This window comes from Mesocricetus auratus, unplaced genomic scaffold (genome assembly GCF_017639785.1).
Source record: "Mesocricetus auratus isolate SY011 unplaced genomic scaffold, BCM_Maur_2.0 Super-Scaffold_100003, whole genome shotgun sequence".
Taxonomy (NCBI): domain Eukaryota; kingdom Metazoa; phylum Chordata; class Mammalia; order Rodentia; family Cricetidae; genus Mesocricetus; species Mesocricetus auratus.
Window position 1 is genome coordinate 21,071,302 of NW_024429188.1, and position 20,693 is coordinate 21,091,994.

Sequence of the window (20,693 nt, forward strand, 5' to 3'; positions counted from 1 at the left end):
TAGTTAGCATTCTTGCTGAGTCCTTGGGCCACCTAACCTGTGCAATTATGGACAAACTTGAGCTTTGAATGTTGCCCCAGTGTTTGTGGCAGGAAAGAATCAAACTGCTCACATGAAAAACATTCTGATTTTAACTAGTCCTTCCAGTCTACTCATGGAGATCTAAGGAAACACATTTGTGTGCTTTTCTTTTTTAAATGGATGGATACAGAAAAGCTTTCAGAGGTATATAAGGATTTTTGGCAATTAAGGAAACTCACTCTTGGTCCTGCTGTCCATTTCTGTTTTTGATGGATCTGGAGTTGCTGTAGCTGGAGGTAACTTCTTCCCAATTGTCTGAGGAGGGAATAAGAAGATTTACGCATCAGGATGATCCTCTTCATTAATCAAAGAAACAAAATCAAAATCACAATGAGAAAATCCCCAGACCTGGTTCTAAAACCACAGGCATTTGTGGATTGGCTGCTGCATATTAATGGATCTTATCCTCAGTGACAAACAAAAGTGTAAAATAGATAAAAAGAACTTTTTCCTTGAAGGCTCTCAGTGCCTACTCTCTTGATACTTTTTACAGGTTTGTCATTTCAAACAGAAAAAAAGGTACAGTTTCCTTCATTTTATGGCAAATTGATCAAATTTGTGGAGGCCCAGTGTGTAGCACAGTGTAGATGCTCTACATTAACCCCATAGTGGAAGAGTGCAAACAAGTGGGAAGAAAGGAAAGGAAGGAATACAGGGATGGGAGCTGGAAGAATGGCTGGAGGTGGAGGGTGGACAGGCAGGCAGAAGCTAGACTATTCTGAACCAATGGGCCTTATATTAACTCCTTCTCACCATCTAAGATTCCACTTACCTTGTGGGTGTGAGTAGAATTTTCTTGTCCTTTAGAAAGAATATACCTATCTCCTAAAATAAAATCAAGGAGGGTCTGCAGTTCTATTCCTACCAGTTGATTAGTCCTCTAAGACATAAAACATTCACACCTCAGATTCTATACACATTGATTAGTTTTGCTTTAAAAACATTCATTGAGTCTGCTCTGACTCACCTTCTCCTTCATTTGAAGCTAATTCTGTATTGTTATTTATGAATCATCCTTTAGGATAGACTGAGTACTATCTCTGCTAAAATGTTCCCAAAGCCACTGGCTACCCAGCAGTTCAGAACCCAAATCAAACACAGGAACAAACCAACCCAATGGTTCCAGAGGTGGGAGCTGTTCCCACTCTTCTTTCTGCCATTGTACCCATGTAAACAAGGTTAATGTCCAATGAAAAGTTGACATGAAAGAAACAGTTGTCACAATCAAATAGTCATGTGAATTTTCATCCCCAATAATGAAGCCACTGGGAAAAACAAACTTCTCTGTCCCTTGAATATAGGGGGAGGAATACAAGCTGTGCCATTAAAAACTGGCAAGGTTGAATTTTTCTTCAGATGAAACTCATTTGCCATTTTTTTATTTGAAAAGGTTCTTCAAGTTTGCAAATGTTGAAGCTAACATTAAATATGAATAAATCACAGAAAGAAGAAAAGATAAATCAAATATTCAGACCTTCATGAATTTTTTAAAATGTTTGTGACAGAAAGCCTTTCATTTTACACGGTGGCATTTTTATTTAGTGCCACAGGATTTCTAAATTGGATAAAAAATGAAAACCCCAAAAAATACGCCACTCTTCTACTACAAGTGCTCAAACTAATAGTATTTTATGGTTCCAAGGAAACATCAAGAAAGATAAAAAAATTTTTGATGTTATGCTGCTAGAAGGTCAAATTTGAAGGAGAAACAGTGTGGAGGATTGTATTGAAAAGTCAAGAGGGAACCTGGAAGCTCTGGAAGCATTATTCACTGTCACCCCTGTCCATACTGCTGAAAGCATGCCTGACAGTCTCTTTGCCTCCCCTTTGCATGGTGGGGCTTTATTCATTAACACATTAGGGAGAGGCAAACAAAACCAAGGAAAACCTCAGTTATCACTAACAGTGAAAAGAATGAATCTGGAAATGCAACAATAGCAAGGGGCTGTTGCCCATCTTAGCTTTGTTCACTCTCCTAAAACAAATAAATAATCACAAAATGGAGAAATTAAATGCATGTCTTGGGTTTAAAGCAAAAATGCCTTCTTCTAGATAAAGTCTTACAGATTTCAGAACCTTATAATTTCTCCTATGGGAACCAAAGAAAGTACTGCCTTCATGCCTGACATCCTGATTTACTAGCATGTCCAAGTTACCAGACACCAAGAAGGAGTACCAGGTTAATGCACTTATAGAAGAAACAAATGTGCACGCTGCCTTCAATTCTTCAGAAAATTCCAGTGCTCTGGGTCTCAGCAATAGGGGTCACTGTGAAGTTCGTATTATGCTCATCTTCTGGGGGATGGTGAACCTTACATCCTTTGCCTTTGTGGACCATAATCAGAAATCTAGAGGGTAAGCCATGCTCTTCCCATTCAGTCAGGTCCCACAGGAATTCCAGAGACAGAAAGCACTGTGGTGCTTCTCTATCAGAAGCTACACTGGCTAGTTAACTGACAAAGACTGAAAACCCAGACCTTCTCAATCAGAAACCCTGGGGATGGTACCCAGCAGTCTCTGAGGGGACACAACTTCCATGGGACTCTGATGTGTGCTCCAGTTTGAGAACCACTGACCCTAATGTAGCAGGAATTCTGTTAGTGAGTATTAAATGTCCTTTATTGGATTAAAAACTGGATACAATATAAAACATCTTTTAATGCTTCTTTGTCTCCCTTTTCACAACATGCTCTTTCTCTTTTCTCCTGGTTTAAGAACTTAATGCTGCTACTTAGACTGTGCATGTGCATCTACATTATATATAACTGGAACCCAGCTACAAAGCAGGCCCACATATGCATGCACAAATAAAACAGGGACCTCAAACTCCTGGAAGGTAGCAAAGGTTAGGTTTATTCTTGGTCGTGCCAGAGGACTCGGGCCCTCCTCTAAAGGCCTCTTTCACAGAATAGCAACTTCTCACCCTCCTGAGTATCATAAGGAAGATGGTTTGTCCAGGGCAAGCACAGGGAAGCACCTGGTGGGTAGTTGTGCTGACATAGCATAAGGCATAGTTCAGCTAGCAGCCTTATTTCACAGACTCATGTTCTTCTCTCTAGCTTGGCCCTACATTTCCTTTTGCCTTCTGGGTAACTGCCTAAACAGTTCCCAACAAAAGCGTCAGTGATTACGAGCACCTAACTGCTCTCACAGAAGACCCAGGTTTGGTTTCTAGCACCTATATCAGGTGGCTCACAAACACCTGTGACTTCAGTTCCAGGGGATGCAATGCCCTCTGGACTCTGAGGCATCTGCACAAATGTGTGTATAAATTCATGTAGGCATACAATATACGTATAAATAAAAATAATAAATACATCTGTAAAAACAAAACCAGGGCTGAAGAGATGGCTCACAGTGGTTAACAGCACACACTAACTACTCTTGAAGAGGACCCAGATTCAATTCCCAGAACCCCCTTAGCAGTTCACAACTGTCTGTCACTCTAGTTCCATGGGATTTGATGAACTCTTCAAGCCTCCATGGGCACTGCCTGCACACAGTACACATCCATGCAGACAAAATCCCTCTAATGTAAAACTATAACAAAATATTTTAAAAATAAAACCTACTTTTAAAAATCAGAAAATATGTTCCTTTGACTATTTAATAATAATGTTAATCCATCTCTGTCTAGTTCTTACCAAGAGCACTGAACAAAATTTGGTATGCATTCAGGAGTGAGGGCGGGGATTTTCATACACATGTGTTCTAACTCCACAAGATCCAGCAATACAGCATCAGAACAGATAAGCACCATATGATTTCAATTAGTAGAGTAAGTAACATTTTCCCTTTTACATGCCAAGATAAAGACAATCACTGGATTTGAGTTCAGGGAAATCCAGTTCACAAATGATGAATGTATCTGGTTCTCTTTATGACTGTGGAATCTGAGTACAGGACCCTGCTCAAATCAATGGTATGAAATCACTCCTCTGCTGTTATAATTCAGTTGCAAGCTCCCTTGAGTGTAAAAAGTTTCTAATTACAGGACAATGCTTAAAGCCCACCTCTGAAAGTCCCCTTTCCAAAGACCACTACACACAAGTCTTGCAATCCCAAGACAGCCAGGATCACTGGGGCAGGGGTGGAGTCTCCCTGCATCATATCAATTGGCAGCTGTTCTAGAAGTATGTGATGGTCTGAGAAACTACATGAAGCCACTACTCATGCACTCACACAAAGGCAAACAAAAGGGTAAAAACCCAAGATCAAAGATGGCTCTTTAGTTATTCTTTATATAACACTAGCATCTGATAGCACCTTTTCTCTTTCTGTTCAGATGGATTCATTAGGGCCTATTTAATATGATGCAAGAAAACAGACAGAAAGCAGGAAGCTGCTGACAACTTTGTGGAGCTGGTTCTCCATGGTAGTGTGTTGAGGGGTATCCAAGAGTGCAGTGTGGTTACCCTTATCCTACTCATTTCCAGGAGATGGAGAGATACAGGGTGTAGAACACAATGATGAAAGGCATACAAAACCATAACTACATGTAACTGTATCTGCAGATTTTCTTTTTGTCTTCCACAAAACTCCTATTTTATTTTCACACAGTCCTTTCATGAACACCTAATGACTCATGGCGTTATGAAAAGTCTTCTGGGCATTCTGTAGGGAGTGGTAGGAGCTGATCATGTCAGAGCCAGAAAAGAACCAATACAAAGAACTGTCATCACAATGGAGTGCCTTGTGGGCTTCTCAGTTGTGTGTGTAATTGCCAATTTTCTTGCACTTAGTGGACCCCACTTCAACTGTATGATACCAACAGAAGATATACCACAGTAAAACACATCTTGAAGTTCTAAAAATAAAAGGTATGGCCTTTTAGTAGTTCTAGTCCAGGGTTAGGTTTGCCTTTGAAATATCTCCTGTGTTGCTATGTCAGTTCCAAAGTTTCAGGGAGCACTTTCTGAAGTCTATCTTTTAAAGTTAACTATGAGAAAAAAGGAAATGCTAAGAATAATCTTCCGCTGGGCATGATGGCCCATGCCTGTAAACCTCAGCACTTGAGAAGGCTGAGGCAGGAGAATTGTTGAATTCAAGGCCAGCTTGGAAAGCACAGCAAAACTCAGCCTCAAAGAAGCAAAATAAAAGCTTAAAAGTTCAAAGATAAAATTTTTCTGATGATAAAATTGAGCTTAAGACTTAAGGGTTATTCAAATGACTTTAATCTACCTGAGTTGTTTTGAAAATTTAGAATACAAATTCGCTGATCCTCTTTTCCTAACCATGGTTAAAGCCTTGTCCAATTCACTGCTGCTTTAGAAGAACTTGCCAACTCTAAAACATTTGGAAGTTTAAGTACCTTTGTTTCAGAAACTGAGCAGGACCTTGACATTCATTAGTAAGTGGTTGCAGGGTAAAGCAGGGAGCTTCATCCATTCCTCATTAAGCCTGGCACAAGCCTCCTGTCACAGCAAGGACAAAGAGAGAAGATGTCCTCCCTGACAAACCAGAGGACACCCCTACCTCATTCATTGTCACACATCAATTTTCCCCAGCCTTGTCACTTGTGACAGCAAACTGCCTACACTGTCCAATGTTTTCCTAGGCTCCACCACTCTTCTTTAAATGCATGTACATGTACACACACACACTTCATCCCGAAATAATCTTTTTTTATTTATTAATATTATTTTTTTCCATTTTAAATTTAGATAAGAAACAAGGTTGCTTCACAAGTCAGTTCGAGGTCCCTCTCCCTTTCCCTCCCCTCCTCCCGTGCCCTCCCCCCATCCCCCCCCCGTTATCCCCTCATTCCCCCAGGGAGGGTGAGGCCCTCCATGGGGGTGTCCATAGTCTGTCATTTCATATAGGGCAGGGCCTAGACCCTTCCCCAAGAGTTCAGGGTGAGAGTGCACCTCACATTGTTCTATGGGAGTCCAGAGTCCGTGTGTATACTTGGGATGGGTACTGATCTGCTGTCCAAGGCTCAATAGATTACCTAGGCCTCCTCACTGACACCCAGATTCAGGGGGTCTTGATCAGTCCCATGCTGGATTCCAGGCTGATGCCTGGGATTCAAGAGTTAACCTTTGTCTGGTCAGCTGTTTCTGGGGGTTAAACCGAAATAATCTTTTGAAGTGTGTTCCCCTACAATGTTTGACTTACCAATCGACTAAGTATCAAAACACCTAGTCCCTAACTTGGTACCTTTGGAAAACATTGAGTACTGCTTAAGTTCTATAGATACTGTTTAACTTTATCCTTAAGTTTGGCCCAGTCTATTCCAATCTTCCCTGAGCATAGAATATCTTTTGACAGATAGCGAGACACCACAAGAATAAGTAGGTGAGCACCATCCCTTTCCTAAGTTGTTTTAACTATCATCTCTGTGTCCTAGGATCATGACTTGGAACTCACATCCAATGACCCTTGCCACACCTTCCAGTGGATCCAGCAACTAAGTTCTAATTGTATATTCCTCCCTTCTTCTTTGACTCTGATCTATAACCTTTTCCCCTCTCAGGAATTACTTTAATCATTGCTCAGACAAAGATACTGCCCAGTCTCAATCGTCCAGCACCCTCTACACCTCTTAACGCACCTGCATCAAAGCAAACAGAAGACATACTGCTACTTGATTACTGCTCATGCAAATCCCCTGTGCTGGCCAGTATTATGTCAACTTGACACATAAACTAGAGGAATGAACCTCAATTGAGAAGATGGCTCCATAAGACATGGCTTAAGGCATTTTCTTAATTAGTGACCAATGGGAGAGGGCCCAGCTGATGGTGGGTGGTGCCATCCCTGAGTTGGTGGTCCTGGAGTCTATAAGAAAGCAGGTTTAGCAATCCAGGGGAGGCAAACCAGTAAGCAACACCCCTCCATGGTCTCTGCATCAGCTCCTGCCTCCAAGTTCCTGCCCTGTTTGAGTTCCTGTCCTCATCACCTTTGAGATGAACAGTGATATAGAAGTATAAGCCAAATAAACCCTTTCCTCCCCAACTGGCAAACACTCTTTAAATACAGCTTGACCTCTTTATACAACTTAGGGTCTTCCACCAGGGCTTACAGAGTTCCTTTTTCAATATGTTCAATAAAAAATCTTTAGTATCTATCATTTTACTACATACATATAAAATATATTTTATGTTTGTGTCTGTATATATGTATAAGCACATACATATACACACATATATATATATGAGAGAGAGAGAGAGAGAGAGAGAGAGAGAGAGAGAGAGAGAGAGAGAGAGAGAGAGAGAGAGAGAGTTAGTTGTTTGTGTGTAGAATTTGAGCCAGGTTCTGCTATTTATCACTGACTCTATTTCCTGCCAGGATCTGATTTGGGGCATTTGTTTTTTATTGAACACCTCTGAAAGCATGCCTTAAAAATGTAAAAAGGGCCACACAACAGTAACAGGAAAGGTGAAGACTTGTAAAATCAAAATAAATTTTTAGAGAGTTAGTTGAGGCTTCCACCCATGCTTAAGTGCTCAACGAGGTGCACAATATAATCCAGACAATGTTAAAATCATAGACATCGGCTCTCTAAACACTTGCCAATATATGAAAATATTGTTCGTACTTTGCCCTCACAGTTCCCAGGAGAGGGACCTGCATGCCAGCTTGTTAAAGAACCATCTTATTCACAGAAGATGAGCAAATAAAAATGAATGCCCATTCCATGTACCACTTTCACAAAATGCAACCTGTCATTATACTTTGGGAAACTATTTTTGCTGTTATTCTTGTTGGTTTTTTATTCTTTTACTCTTTGGCTCTTTTGGGGGTCCACCACCCAGCTTCCAAATAAATCACACAGAGCCTTATTAATATTTATGGATGCCTGGCCTTAGCTTGGCTTGTTTCTAGCCAGCTTTTCTTAAATTATCTCATTATCTTTTGCCTCTGGGCTTTTATCTTTCTCCTCTGTAATCTTATTTCACTCTTACTCTGTGGATGGCTGTGTAGCTGGGTGATTGGGTGGCTGGCCTCTGGAGTCCTCCTCTCCTCCTTTTCTCAATCCTTGATGCCCCTCTAATGTTCTTCTCCTTTTATTTATTCCCTCTGCCTTGCAGCCCCTCTTATACTGTCTTGTGCCTAGTTATTAGTCATTCAGCTCTTTATTAGACCATGTTTTAGACAGGCAAAGTAACACAGCTTCCCAGTGCTAAACAAATGCAATGTAAAAGAATATATCCTGAGCTTCCCCTCCCAGCTGGAGCCTATGCACCCCAGAAACCTGGTCTTGTTTTCCACCAAGTGGAAACCAGGCCCTGTATCCAGGCCTATCTTCCAGTGGCTGAGGACTGCCTGGGGACTGCCACAGAGCCTCCCCTCCTGGCAGCAGCCTATGCACTCCAGATTCATGGTCTTCTTTTCCACCAACAGGACCAGGTAGATGGGCCCTGTATCTGGGCCTGCCTTCCAGTGCCTGGGGACTGCCACTGAGTCTCCCCTCCCGGTGGGAGCCTAGGAACCCCAGATTCTCAGTCTTCTTCTCCACCCATGGGACCAGGACTAGGATCAGGAAGAAGAGAACTACCAGAGTATTGGACTTGCTTGCACCCACTGAAAGGGAACTCTGGTCCCCTAACCACCAGGCCAGGAAGAGGCTCTTTCTGCACCCATTTGAAGAAGGGATGGGAAGGAGACAATACAAAAACACACTCAGCAACAGAAAAACAAATATGACACCGCCAGATTCTAGAGACTCTACACCAGCAAGACTCCAACATTCCAATGCAAATGAAGCAGAAGAGAATCACATGATCATCTCACTAGATGCATAAAAAACCTTTGACAAAATCCAACACCCCTTCATAATAAAGGTCTTGGAGAGGTCCGGGATAACAGGAACACACCTAAACATAATAAAAGCTATATACAGCAAACCAACAGCCAATATCAAACTAAATGAACAGAAACTCAACGCGACTCCACTAAAATAAAGAACAAGACAAGGCTGTCTATTCTCTCCATAACTCTTCAATATTGTCCTTGAAGTTCTAGCTAGAGCAATACGACAACAAAAGGAGATCAAGAGGATACAAATTGGAAAGGAAGAGGTCAAACTTTGACTATTTGCAGATGATAAGATAGTTTACATGAGTGATCCAAAAAACTCTACCTATCTTTGCATCTTTAAACAAATATTCCGCAGCATAAACAAATGTAACATACCTTAAAAAACAATATTCTACACCATGTTATAACAGATAAAGAAAAATTATATACACTACTTGTACCAGAGGAATGGCTTCTCATCTTTTGATTAACAATACTTTCATTTTACATGTATTTGGAGAATTAGGAAAAGACTGGGTAGGTAAGGGAAATAAAAGGATTGTATGGCAGTTGTGAATATGCGTTTGGTTTGTCATGCTTAAACATCAAACATGGACCAAGCCCCAGTGTTCCCATGAAGCAGTTATATGAAATTAATTCACACAAAGAGCCATTCTAGTTCTGTGTATTTCTTTGTATAATCACAGCACAGTCCAGCCTTCACCAACCTGAAGATGCCATCTTCTTTTCAGTACACATGAGCACATCTCAACTGTAAGATTCAACTAAAGTCCAGAACATAATGTATCAGCTTTAATGAACATTTCCTACGGACAGGAATCCCACACTTAGTTCAAGATATTTCTATATGTAAGATATACTTGAGGGCAAAACTACCTTTTATTCAATCTTTTTATGTTTTCATCATTTTCATTTTATTCAAAGATGAAAGGACAAAACCACGATTCCAAAGAATGCAGAATTTATATGTGGGGCAGAGGAGATAACCATGAGTGAGTGTGAATAAAATCAAAGAAACCCAACAATGTGCAAAATGAAAATATTATAAAAACAAATACTTTCATTTCCCTCAACAGGGGCAATTCACACAAAAGACAGAGGCTGAAAACCACACCACCATGACAGAACTAATCACTTTGGGACTAACAGAGGACCCTACACTGTGTATAGTCTTTTTTTGTGATACTTCTAGGAGTATATGTTGTCACTTTAGTAGGCAATATCAGCATCATCATGCTGATAAGAATTTCATCCCAGCTGCACACACCTATTGTAGCTATTTCTCAGCCATCTGGCTTTTGTAGACATTATATATTCAACCCCAGTCTCAGTTATACCGCTTATTGAACTCCTTGGAAATGGGCTGGCCCTATCCGTGGCTGCCTGTGTCATTTGGGTCAGCTGAGTGCTTCCTGATGGCTGCCATGGCCTGTGATCGCTATGTAGCAATCTGTTTACCCCTCCTCCACTCCATGCTCATGTCCCCCAGAATCTGCTTTCTACTGTTGGGAGCTTCCTATGTTGGTGGCTGCATGGATGTTTAGACATTTACTTGCTGTTTATTAAATCTGTCGTTCTGTGGACCAAATCAGATAGATTACTTTTTCTGTGACTTCTCCCCTTTGTTGAAACTGTCCTACTCACATGTCTCTGTTATTGGAATCATCCCCTCCATCTCCATTATTATGGTGACAGTGTTTGTCATAGGTGTCTCCTACATCTATATCCTCATCACCATTCTGAAGATGCACTCCACTGAGGGCCGCCACAAGGCCTTCTCCACCTGCACCTCCCACCTCACTGCAGTACTCTCTACTATGTGACCATTGCCTTCATTTACATGATGCCCAAGTCCAATGACTCTACTGAACAAAACAAGGTGCTGTCTGTATTCTACACAGTGGTGATCCCTATACTGAACCCCCCAATCTATAGTCTGAGGAACAGGGGTGTAAAGGATGCTCTGAGAAAGGCAACTGTCAGAGTGTATTCATAGACCTTCTTCTTTAAATTTGAGAAAATTGTGATTTCCTTTAGCCATGTCACACTTAGTATCTATCACATGATGCTCAACTAATTGCGTGATATTAAATTCTGTCTCTTTGCACTAACTCTTACCTTTATACACTCTTCTTTTAAACACTAAAATCAATACTTGCCTCAATGGTGCATTCTGTGCTGGGTACTGTGAATGTAAACATGAGAGACTCAGAGTCCTGGATCATCAGTGAGTTCTGGATTAGCAGCAGGGTCAGACTCATTAGATAAGCATCATAGTTCAAAGGCTAAACAGTACAATAAATGCACATGCAGCAGAGGAAAAAATAGTTGTTAGCCAAATCAGCATGAGGAACTAAACCTCAAAGACAGCAGCAGTGAGGTTTGTGCTAAATTCAGAAAGATGGGTAGGAGTAGAAAGGGTATTTTAGTTGAAGAAAAGCAAGTAAGCAAGGCAAGAATGAATGCAGGAGCTGGGTATAGTGCGTACACTCAAGAGACTGAGGCAGGAGAATCACTTGAGTCATGAGCAGATGTTCATAGTGTGATGTGGGTGGAGGCAGAGAGGGTAGCTTAGGCCCACATGCAAGCAAGGTACATTAAAGTCACTTACAGTAGTCTGTGACTTATCCCCAAGACATCTGGACACCAGGAAAAGTAAAGAGAGGTGTGATGATCCAATTTGGAATGCAACTGATGAGAAATGAAGAAGAAACGAAAGGCTAAACTAAAGTGGGGAAGCTGCCTTCATCCTCCAGTTAACGCAGTGAAACTGTGCCTGCCTAGTCACAGCTCACAGCCACCTCAGGCACAAATCAGTGACAGCAACCTGGTTTGACTATGACAGAAACACTTCTGACTTTGTTTCACTCGAGTCTACATGTATACATACCACATACTTAGTGGGTGCCAACCATGTGCACAGAGAACAGTAAGCTCATTCTAAGGAGTTAGCCTGGACTCAGGTCTCTGGACTCAGGAACTAATGGAAAAAGGGTTAAAGAAGATATGTTTCTCTGTGCTCTGCTGCTAGTGCAGAAACTTAGAGGCAAAACAACAGGTTTGTAATAGCTTTGAATGTGAGGCTTCTGTGAAAGCACCAGCCAATCTCCCATTTGAAAACTATCTATCTATCCATCAATCTCTCTCTCTCTCTATCTATGTACACACACACACACACACACACACACACACACACACACGAGAAGCTCTTGACATATATTTTTCACTTGACAAATTTAAAGTAAATTGTTTAATCAAGTTTGTTTCCTAAAAATTCTTTTCCCAGAATGAATTTCCAGAGAAAGCTTTCCCTCCCCCAGAGCAGGGAAGGAAAATGAAGAATCTTCAGTCCAAAGCAGGTTATACTTAAAGCCATGATTTGTTACATTATTTTCAAGTAGAACCACAATCTTGAAAATCCTTGGAGCACATAAAATGCAAGTCTGACACCATAACATGAATGATCCTGGTGGACATTACACTGGGTGAATGACGCTAGTGACAAAAAAGAAATGGTGGGGGTACAGAAACTCCTCTGCATCTGTGGATTATGCATCCACAGACACAATTACGCCAGAATGAAATACTTGGGAAAGTCACTGCCTCCATGTTGTATCATCTGACATTTTTCTTGCCATCATTACTAAACAATACAGTATCACAGCTATTCATATTTTATATAAGAGATGAACATCATACGTTTTATATCCATTAGGGGGAGTTCCTATAAACAATACACATAAATATCAAAGAATGACTATACTGTAGAATTTCATTTATTCTGTAGTGCTGAGAATCGAACCCAGAGCTATATGTTTTCTAGGCTTTAACATCGAACTACAACCCCAGCTATAAATCCATTTATATGAGTTATCGATACTGCTATGTTCAGCCTCAGTCTTTTTTTTTTTTTTTTTTTTTTTTTGGTTTTTACGAGACAGGGTTTCTCTGTATTGTTTTAGAGGCTGTCAGTCCAGCCCGGCCTCGAACTCACAGGGATCCGCCTGCCTCTGCCTCCCGAGTGTTGGGATTAAAGGCATGCGCCACCACCGCCCGGCTGCAGCCTCAGTCTTAAGTGAAATCCGCCTATAAAAGATAACCTGTGGATTTCATGAAGCCATGAGGTTCTGACCTTAATACTGTAAGATTCATTCTTTACTTTTACCACTAGCTCCGCAAACTTCTAAAGACTAACATTCCTTCTAAATAATCATATGGGCTCCCCTAACTTACAGGACAGAGAAAATAATCCAAAGTTATTTAAGGACTGAGGACGTGGCTCAATCCACAGAGCATTTGTTGGATAAGCCCGAGGCCCTGAGTTTGACCACACAGAAAGCCAGGTATGGTTGTGAACACATGTAATCCCAGCATTAACTAAAGGATCCCCTATGGCTCACTGGTCAGCCAGTCTAGCCTATTGGTAAGCTCCAGGGCCCTACTGAAATCCTGTTTGAAAAAGCAAGGTGAACATCAATCCTAAAAATCAAAACAGGAACTAGACCACTGTCCTCCAGATACATGTGCACAAACACATACATAGACAAGGTATTTAAGAAGGCTTTATGGTACTATTCTTAGGTATTATTTTTATTATTATTTTATTTACTTATTATTTAGGTATTATTTTATTATGAGGTCAGGGTCATGGATTGCAAATACAAGTTTCTTGGAGGTCAGGTATACACCTGCTATGTTTTCTGTGCACATAGCAAGAGACTCAAAAAGGGATTCCAATATATTTCAAGAATAGAAATCCCAGTGGGCCATGCTGGCAACATGCCTGCAATTCTAGTATTTAGGAGGTTGATGGAGAAGGACCATGAGTTTGAGGCTAGCCTGAGCTATACAGGGAGTTATAAGAAAAGGTAGGGTAGAAAAAAGGATCATCAGTTAAGGGTATGCATTGCTCTTGCAGAGGACTTGAGTTTAATTCCTAGCGCTCATGTCTGGCAACAGCTCCAAGGGTATCCAATGCCTCTGGCTTCCATGGGCACCATTATGCACATGCATATGCGTGCACGTGTGCACCAGCGCATGCACGTGCGCGCACACACAAATTAAATATAACAAAATAAGTCCTTTTAAGGAACTGGACATGGTTCAGTAGTAAAGAACATCGGCTGCTCAAAGGACCCAGGTTTGATTCCCAGCACCCACATGGTAGCTTACAACATCTGTAACTCCAGTTCCAAAGGATTCCATGTCTTCTGGTTTCTGCAGGCAACCAGGCACACACATAGTGTATATGCATAAATGCAGGAAAATGCCTATTTACATAATTAAATACAAATACAAATAAAAGAAACATCAAAACAGTCAAGAAAAGAATGGAGATTCTCCAAACAGAGGTCAAATTAACCTAAAATCAAGGCATTCTTGTCACATGTGAGCAGGACATATTAAACAATGGGGCAAATCTAATCCATAATCTGTGCTTCCCATGGAAATGATTTAGGCAACAAGACAGACTTTCCATCTCATGTAAGAGATCATCTTATTGTCCTTGACCTTGGGTTTCTGACTTTTCTATATCTGTTTCATTAACTAAGAAGAGAAGACATGATGGGGGAGGGCTATTCCGGGCACCTTTAAATCCTTCCAAATACCTTACGAACTGAATAAGCTAAATACTTCTGGCAAACGGTGATTCACCGTCCATCAGAAAATAGTCTTATGGTGGTGCTAGGGACATCACAGTGAAACAAATCAATCCCTTCTTTTGGCATCTAGTAATACATTTGTTCTGAGTAGATATGGTCTCTAAAGCCAGCAGCTTTACTGGCTATGTGATGTTGGGCAAATTATTTCACTTCTCCTTATGTCAGTTCCCTCTTCTGAAATGAAGATAATGATTTAAAAGAAAAGTCATGGATTTCCTAGAAGGATACAATGACAGGTATGTAAAGTGTTGTTGGATTTTCCTGAATTAAAGACTCAATCTGGCTCTAGCATCTGCTCAATATTTAAACTGCTTGTGTCGCACAAGTTTGAGGGCTTAAGTTGAGATCCTAGGAGCACATATTAAATGCCTGGTGAGTTGGCAGCCTGTCTGTAATACCAGTCTCAGAAAATTACAAACAGGGATCCTGAGAGCAAGCCTCCCATGAAGACTAGCCATATCAGTGAGCTCTTGGTTTGATTGAGAGAACATGTGTCCATGAAGAAGGTGAAATAGGAATCAGTAGAGGATGATTACCAATATCATCTTCAGGCTTCTACATGCATGCTCCCACGTGTGCACAAATACCTTCATATACAAAAAGGAATGAATACATACATACATACACATGGACACCACATACACAGACACAAAAGGGAAAAATCAATCATTGTATTACATTTATATGAATTCTAGTTTTAGAGAATCCTCTATTACAACAGGTTTTTTTCCCAGTAGTAGGCTAGCTGCCCATTCCTTTGCTTGGGGACAGGAAAACAAGACAGTCACAGATCAGAGACATGCCTGGAGGAAACTGATACATCTAGAAACTGGGACGGGATGAAAAATAGCAGTCACTGCCACAGAGTGCTGCTGCCTGGGACGTGAAGATTAACGTGGGAGAGGGGAACTGAGGTAGGCCAAACCCACAACACACAGACATGTCCAGTCAATAAAGGTGGCACCAATAGGGAGTGGTCACAACAACATCCCAGAGGACCCTCAAGTGTGTGCCCATGCCAGCTGCTTCGGGCTGCACCCAAACTGTTCTCCACTGTTGACGATGGAAAAACAACAAGGCGTGTATCTGGGGAAAACAGCCTGTTGTCTGAGAACAGAAAGCCTTTTATTGAGAGTTTTGATACTCAGGAGCAAACACACCACCACAGAAAACTATCCCAAGCCGTCTTTTACTAAGCTTGGCATTCATTCAATAATGGATGAAGAAATTCTAAACTGATACTCCTCCCACAGCAATGGGCCAAATGAGACCACACACTCACATGGCACAGTTTTAGAGCCACTTGGAAATTACTAACAGATACTTAACAGGAAAAGTTGAATTCATAATCCTCTACCTGGAAGTGACCAAATCTTTCGCCAAAGCAGCACTGAAAGGCTTCTTTCAAGATTAGCAAGGGGGTTGGTGGAGACGGCTCAGTGGTAAAGCTGCCTGCCATCACGCCTGATGATTGAGTTCCACTTCCAAGACCCACATAGTAGAGGAGAACTGACTCCAGCAAGTCGTCTGCACTACGTGTGGGCATACACACAAACACACGGGACGGGTGGGGAGAGAGGATGTGAATGCGAATGAAAATAAATAGATGAATGCATTTTTTAAAAGTGACTTGGGGGACCGAGGGTATAGCTTATCGGTACGGCCCGTTTAGTACGGGCAAAGTCCTGGGTTTAATCTCAGGTTTAATCCCCAATACCACCACCACAAAAACAGGAAAAGATTGGGTCACACACACACACCACACACATAGCAGTTAAAGGGATGTTCACAGAAGTCAGTAATGCTATGGGAAATTTTATATAATGCTAAACAAAAAAGAAAACAATTCTGTGTTTGGAAACAATTCTATGTGTGGAATGATCTCAACCAGTTAAAAATGTATGGTCAAACAACTGAAAGCTAGCATTTAAAAACAGTAGCAGCCCTGACCCCAGGGAAGTTAAAATATCAGTGCTTTTTGCTTCCATCTTATTTTCCAGTATTTCAAACATTATTTGATCATCAGAAAAGTGAAGTTCTAAGAGGCGTGGCAAAGTGTGTTAACACAGCAGTCTACCTCCTTGCGTTACTGATCTCTCTCCTGAAGGTCTGATTTGATTTGCAACAGCTCCTAGCTAGCGCTCACATGAGGCTTTCGGGTGTGTCATTTTATTTCCAAGTCATTAGGAAGGATGTTAAGAACATCAGATGTAAAATGAATCATGATGATAATTTGTAAGACACCACCCATTTAGAACATCCCCTCTCATTTGTCCCCTTCACTTATAGCTATTCATCGGCTCGTATCTTCAATGACTAAGTACATAACGTAGAATCATTTCTAATTAATGCTGTTCCAAACATTCTGTCACGTGTTTTCAAAGCCAAGAACGTATTTCCCATTTTACTAATTAAACACATGAATTCCTTATTCGTACTTCTGCAAAGGGCTACAACTATAATCAAAGACCCCACTTCCAGGGGCTGAAAAGATGGCTCAGTGGTTAGGAATACTTGCAGAGGACCAGGGTTCCATTCCCAGCACCCACAAGGTAGTTCACAATCCTGTAACTCCACTTCCAATGGATTTGGAGCCCCTTCTCTGATCTCCACTGGCACCAGGCACACATGAGGTACACATTCATATATAAGGCAAAACATTAATACACATAAAATAAAAATAAAACTTAAAATCTTTTTATAAAGGACAAAACTTACAGATTATTCATTTCTGGTCTTTAAAAAAGTATGGCTTCAAGTAATGACAAGTGTGAACAAATATAGAACTACCTACTACTGTTAGAAGTAGTTATTTACTGAGAAATATCCTAATTTTGAAATTTCATACAGGCATTTTCATTTTCTTAAGAAACATTTCCAATTAATGTGATCTTAATTTGCTTACTTTAAAAAATCAAGACTGACTTATACTAAAATGGGATTCTACCTAGGGGTGAGGACATATTGGATAGATACTTTTTTAAAGAAGTGTGTGTGTGTGTGTGTGTGTGTGTGTACATGAACATGTGGTGTATGTACACATGCTTATATCCACGTGGGTATACGCACACATGTATACAAGTGTGTGTGGAGCTCAAAGGTTGATATCAAATATCTTCCATTGCTCTGCACCTTTAATTATTTTTTTTCTTGAGACAGTGTCTCTCCCTGAACCTAGAGTGCATAGATTAGGCAATACTAGCTCACCACCAAGCTTCTTATATCCTCCTGTCGTCACTTCCCTAGTGCTACAGTGCTAGCATTGCAGGATCACGCCATCAAGTCTCTCCCCTCTCCCCCACTCTCTCAAGCATGCTGAACTCAGGTCCTCATACTATGTGGCAAGCATTCTACCAACTCAGCTACTTCCCCAGATCCTAATAAAAGCACATTTTAAAAAGTATAGCATTTGTATGTTTATATTTTTACATATTTTAATTGGGTGCTTGTTTAGTATATGTGTACATGTATATGAAACCAGAGGCCAGAGGAGGAGGAGACAGTATTCTTCAAATGCTTTCTACATTATTTTCTTTAAATAGGTCTTTCACTGTAGCTGAAGCTTGAAGTTTTGCCTAGTTTAGCTGGCTAAAATGCTCTCAGGATCTGCTTGTCTTTTCCCCCCAAAGGCTGGAGGTACAGGCATGTACAGCCATGTCCAGCTTTTAGATGGGTGCTAGGAATTTGAACTTGGCTCCCCTTGACTTCACAGTTCTTACCCACTCAGCCATCTTCCAAGACCCATAAAGGCACTTTAATAAACAATTAAAAAATAATAATTTCTAATCTTGTAGAGCAGAAGTTTAATATGGTCTGTACTTGGCTGTCTTTAACATTCATTCACATTTCAATCATTTAATGTCATTTTTACAGCAATCAGGAGGAGGAAGAAGACAGTTATCTTAAGGCTATAAATTCTCTTTACGATGCCTAAGTTTTAGACAAATTAGATCCTTACCATATGAGCAAATGGTAAATGTTTTAACACTCATTTTGCAAGTTTTAACTCTTCTGTGCTAAAGTATTTCCCTCTTTCTTTTTTATCTATAACATGTACAAAAATACCAAACCACACAACACATAGATGAAGAAAACAGGAAATCACTAATTTTAGTCATGTGCATTTCTCATTTGACTATGTTACTTTTTAATTTGTTTTTTATTATAACTTTTAGACAGGGTCTCATTATGTAGCCAGCTAGCATGGAACTCACTATGTAGACTGGGCTGGCCTCAAATTCACAGAGATCTACCTTCTTTGACTTATGAGTACTGGAATTCAAAATATGCACCACTTATGCCTAACTTTTGCTTTTCTTTTGAGATGGGATCCCATGTAGTTCAAGCTGGTCTTAAACTAGCTATGTGGTATAAGACAATCTGGAGCTTACCTGCTAAATTCTGGGATCACAAGCATCTGCCAACATGCTTGGTTCTGTTACTTTTTAAGGTACATTTTAAAGACAAGACAATATATCCAGTAAAATATTTCAGTTAATGTATTTTCTAGTCTTCAGTGACTCCGTGTCCTTTTCTGTCACAATGGAGAATGCTTGCTTCAATGTTTGCTTGTGAGCTCCCAGAGCAGCAATTCCTCTTTGTGCCTTACACAAAGAACTGCTATAGGCTCCGTACAGGGAAAACACAATACAGATTCATGGAAGGCAGCGACAAAAGAGGACAAAGACCAGGAATGGTACTTTTCAATTGACTAATACATTCATTACTTCTGGGTTACTACATTATATTTAATATGATTCTGGTAGACATGTTTTACATTATTTATGCTCCCAAATGTACAGGGATTTATTTACAACAAAGGATTTCTACATTCTTACCCCCCCAACCCAACAAAGTGAGTTTATCAGCCCTCACCACAGGCTACTTCTCCCTTATTCCCAACCTGATCATCATGTTTCAAGTCATGGAGTTCCTGATTTCTGCCATTAGTGGAATCAGGGAACAGTCTCAAATACTGCAAAGTCTAATTTCCTCATAGACATTGCTTACCTAACTCTATTTGTTGTAATGACTACATCCACAACTCCAGATATCTAGTGTTTGGTTGAAACTAGTATTTATGGGGGCTAGAGAAATGGCTCAGTAGTTAAGAGCACTTGTTGCTCTTACACTGGACCCAGGTTCAGCTCCCAGAACACACATGGTGGCTCACAACCATCCATAATTCCAGTTCCAGGGGATCTGATACCATCTTCTGACTTCTATGGGTAAGAGGCACAAATATGGTGTGTGGTCATATTTTGTTTATGATCTAACAAATAAAGCTTGCCTGAAGATCAGAGTGCAAAGCTAGCCATACTAGTCAGCCATAGAGTCTGGGCAGTGGTGGCACACACCTTTAATCCCAGCACTAGAGAGGTCTATAAGACATGAGGAGACAGTAATCTTCAGCCACTCTGAGGATAGGAATGCCACTTTCGGTCTAAGCCTTGGTTGAGGTAAGAACTCTCTAGCAGTTGGCTGCTTTGCTTTTCTGATCTTCAGTTTGAACCTCAATATTTGTTTCTGTGTTTTTATTATTTGTGCTACAATGGTGTGTGTATATAAATGCAGCTAAAACACTGACAGACATAAGATAAAATATATGAGTTTAAAATAATCTTTAAAAAACTAATTTTCATTTACTGCCTTGTCTCATAGCTCCTCATGATATCTCTGACCTTTTTGTAGTCAACTCAATTGCATGGCAAGATCAACCATCATAAGATTTCTTAAGGTTGGGGAAGACAAAATTCAAGTTTTGCTTATATGCAAACATACTGCTTTATAGCCCCATGGAGTCATTTTTTATTATAATACTTTGAAACTTAGTGATCCCTCTATAACCTAGATGTCTCTCTCAGTCTCTTCTCATTAGGTCTTTTTCATTAGGTCCTCATCATGAGGTCTTTCTAAAACTTCATTTTGTTTCTATTCAGCATAACAACATATGACCAAAGGTCACAAAAAAACTTCAGTTGTTTGTACTTTTCTTTCTCTGTTTCTAGTGGTGCTTAGCTATAGAGGTGCTATTGGGGTTGGAAGCAAAATAAATTACAAAACCAGACATGCAAGATCTATGAGGCATCTAGCTCTGTGAGTACAGTAACTGCACAGGGCTAACTAAGCATTGTGCCTAGAAGAAATATGTGAACTACTCCAGGACCTAAAATTATGGCACTCATA

At 40.5% G+C, this 20,693-nt stretch overlaps 1 protein-coding gene across 11 annotated transcripts in view; it reads right to left on the reverse strand.

Moving 5' to 3' along the window:
• Sh3kbp1 (SH3 domain containing kinase binding protein 1) overlaps positions 1–20,693 on the reverse strand; it is a 340,190-nt gene that overhangs the window by 107,526 nt on the left and 211,971 nt on the right. For all 11 annotated transcript variants that reach the window (XM_040744131.1, XM_040744124.1, XM_040744126.1 and 8 more), the window contains one exon: positions 261–336. In XM_040744131.1, coding sequence (XP_040600065.1) covers positions 261–336 — 76 coding nt within the window. The remainder of the gene's footprint in view (positions 1–260; positions 337–20,693) is intronic.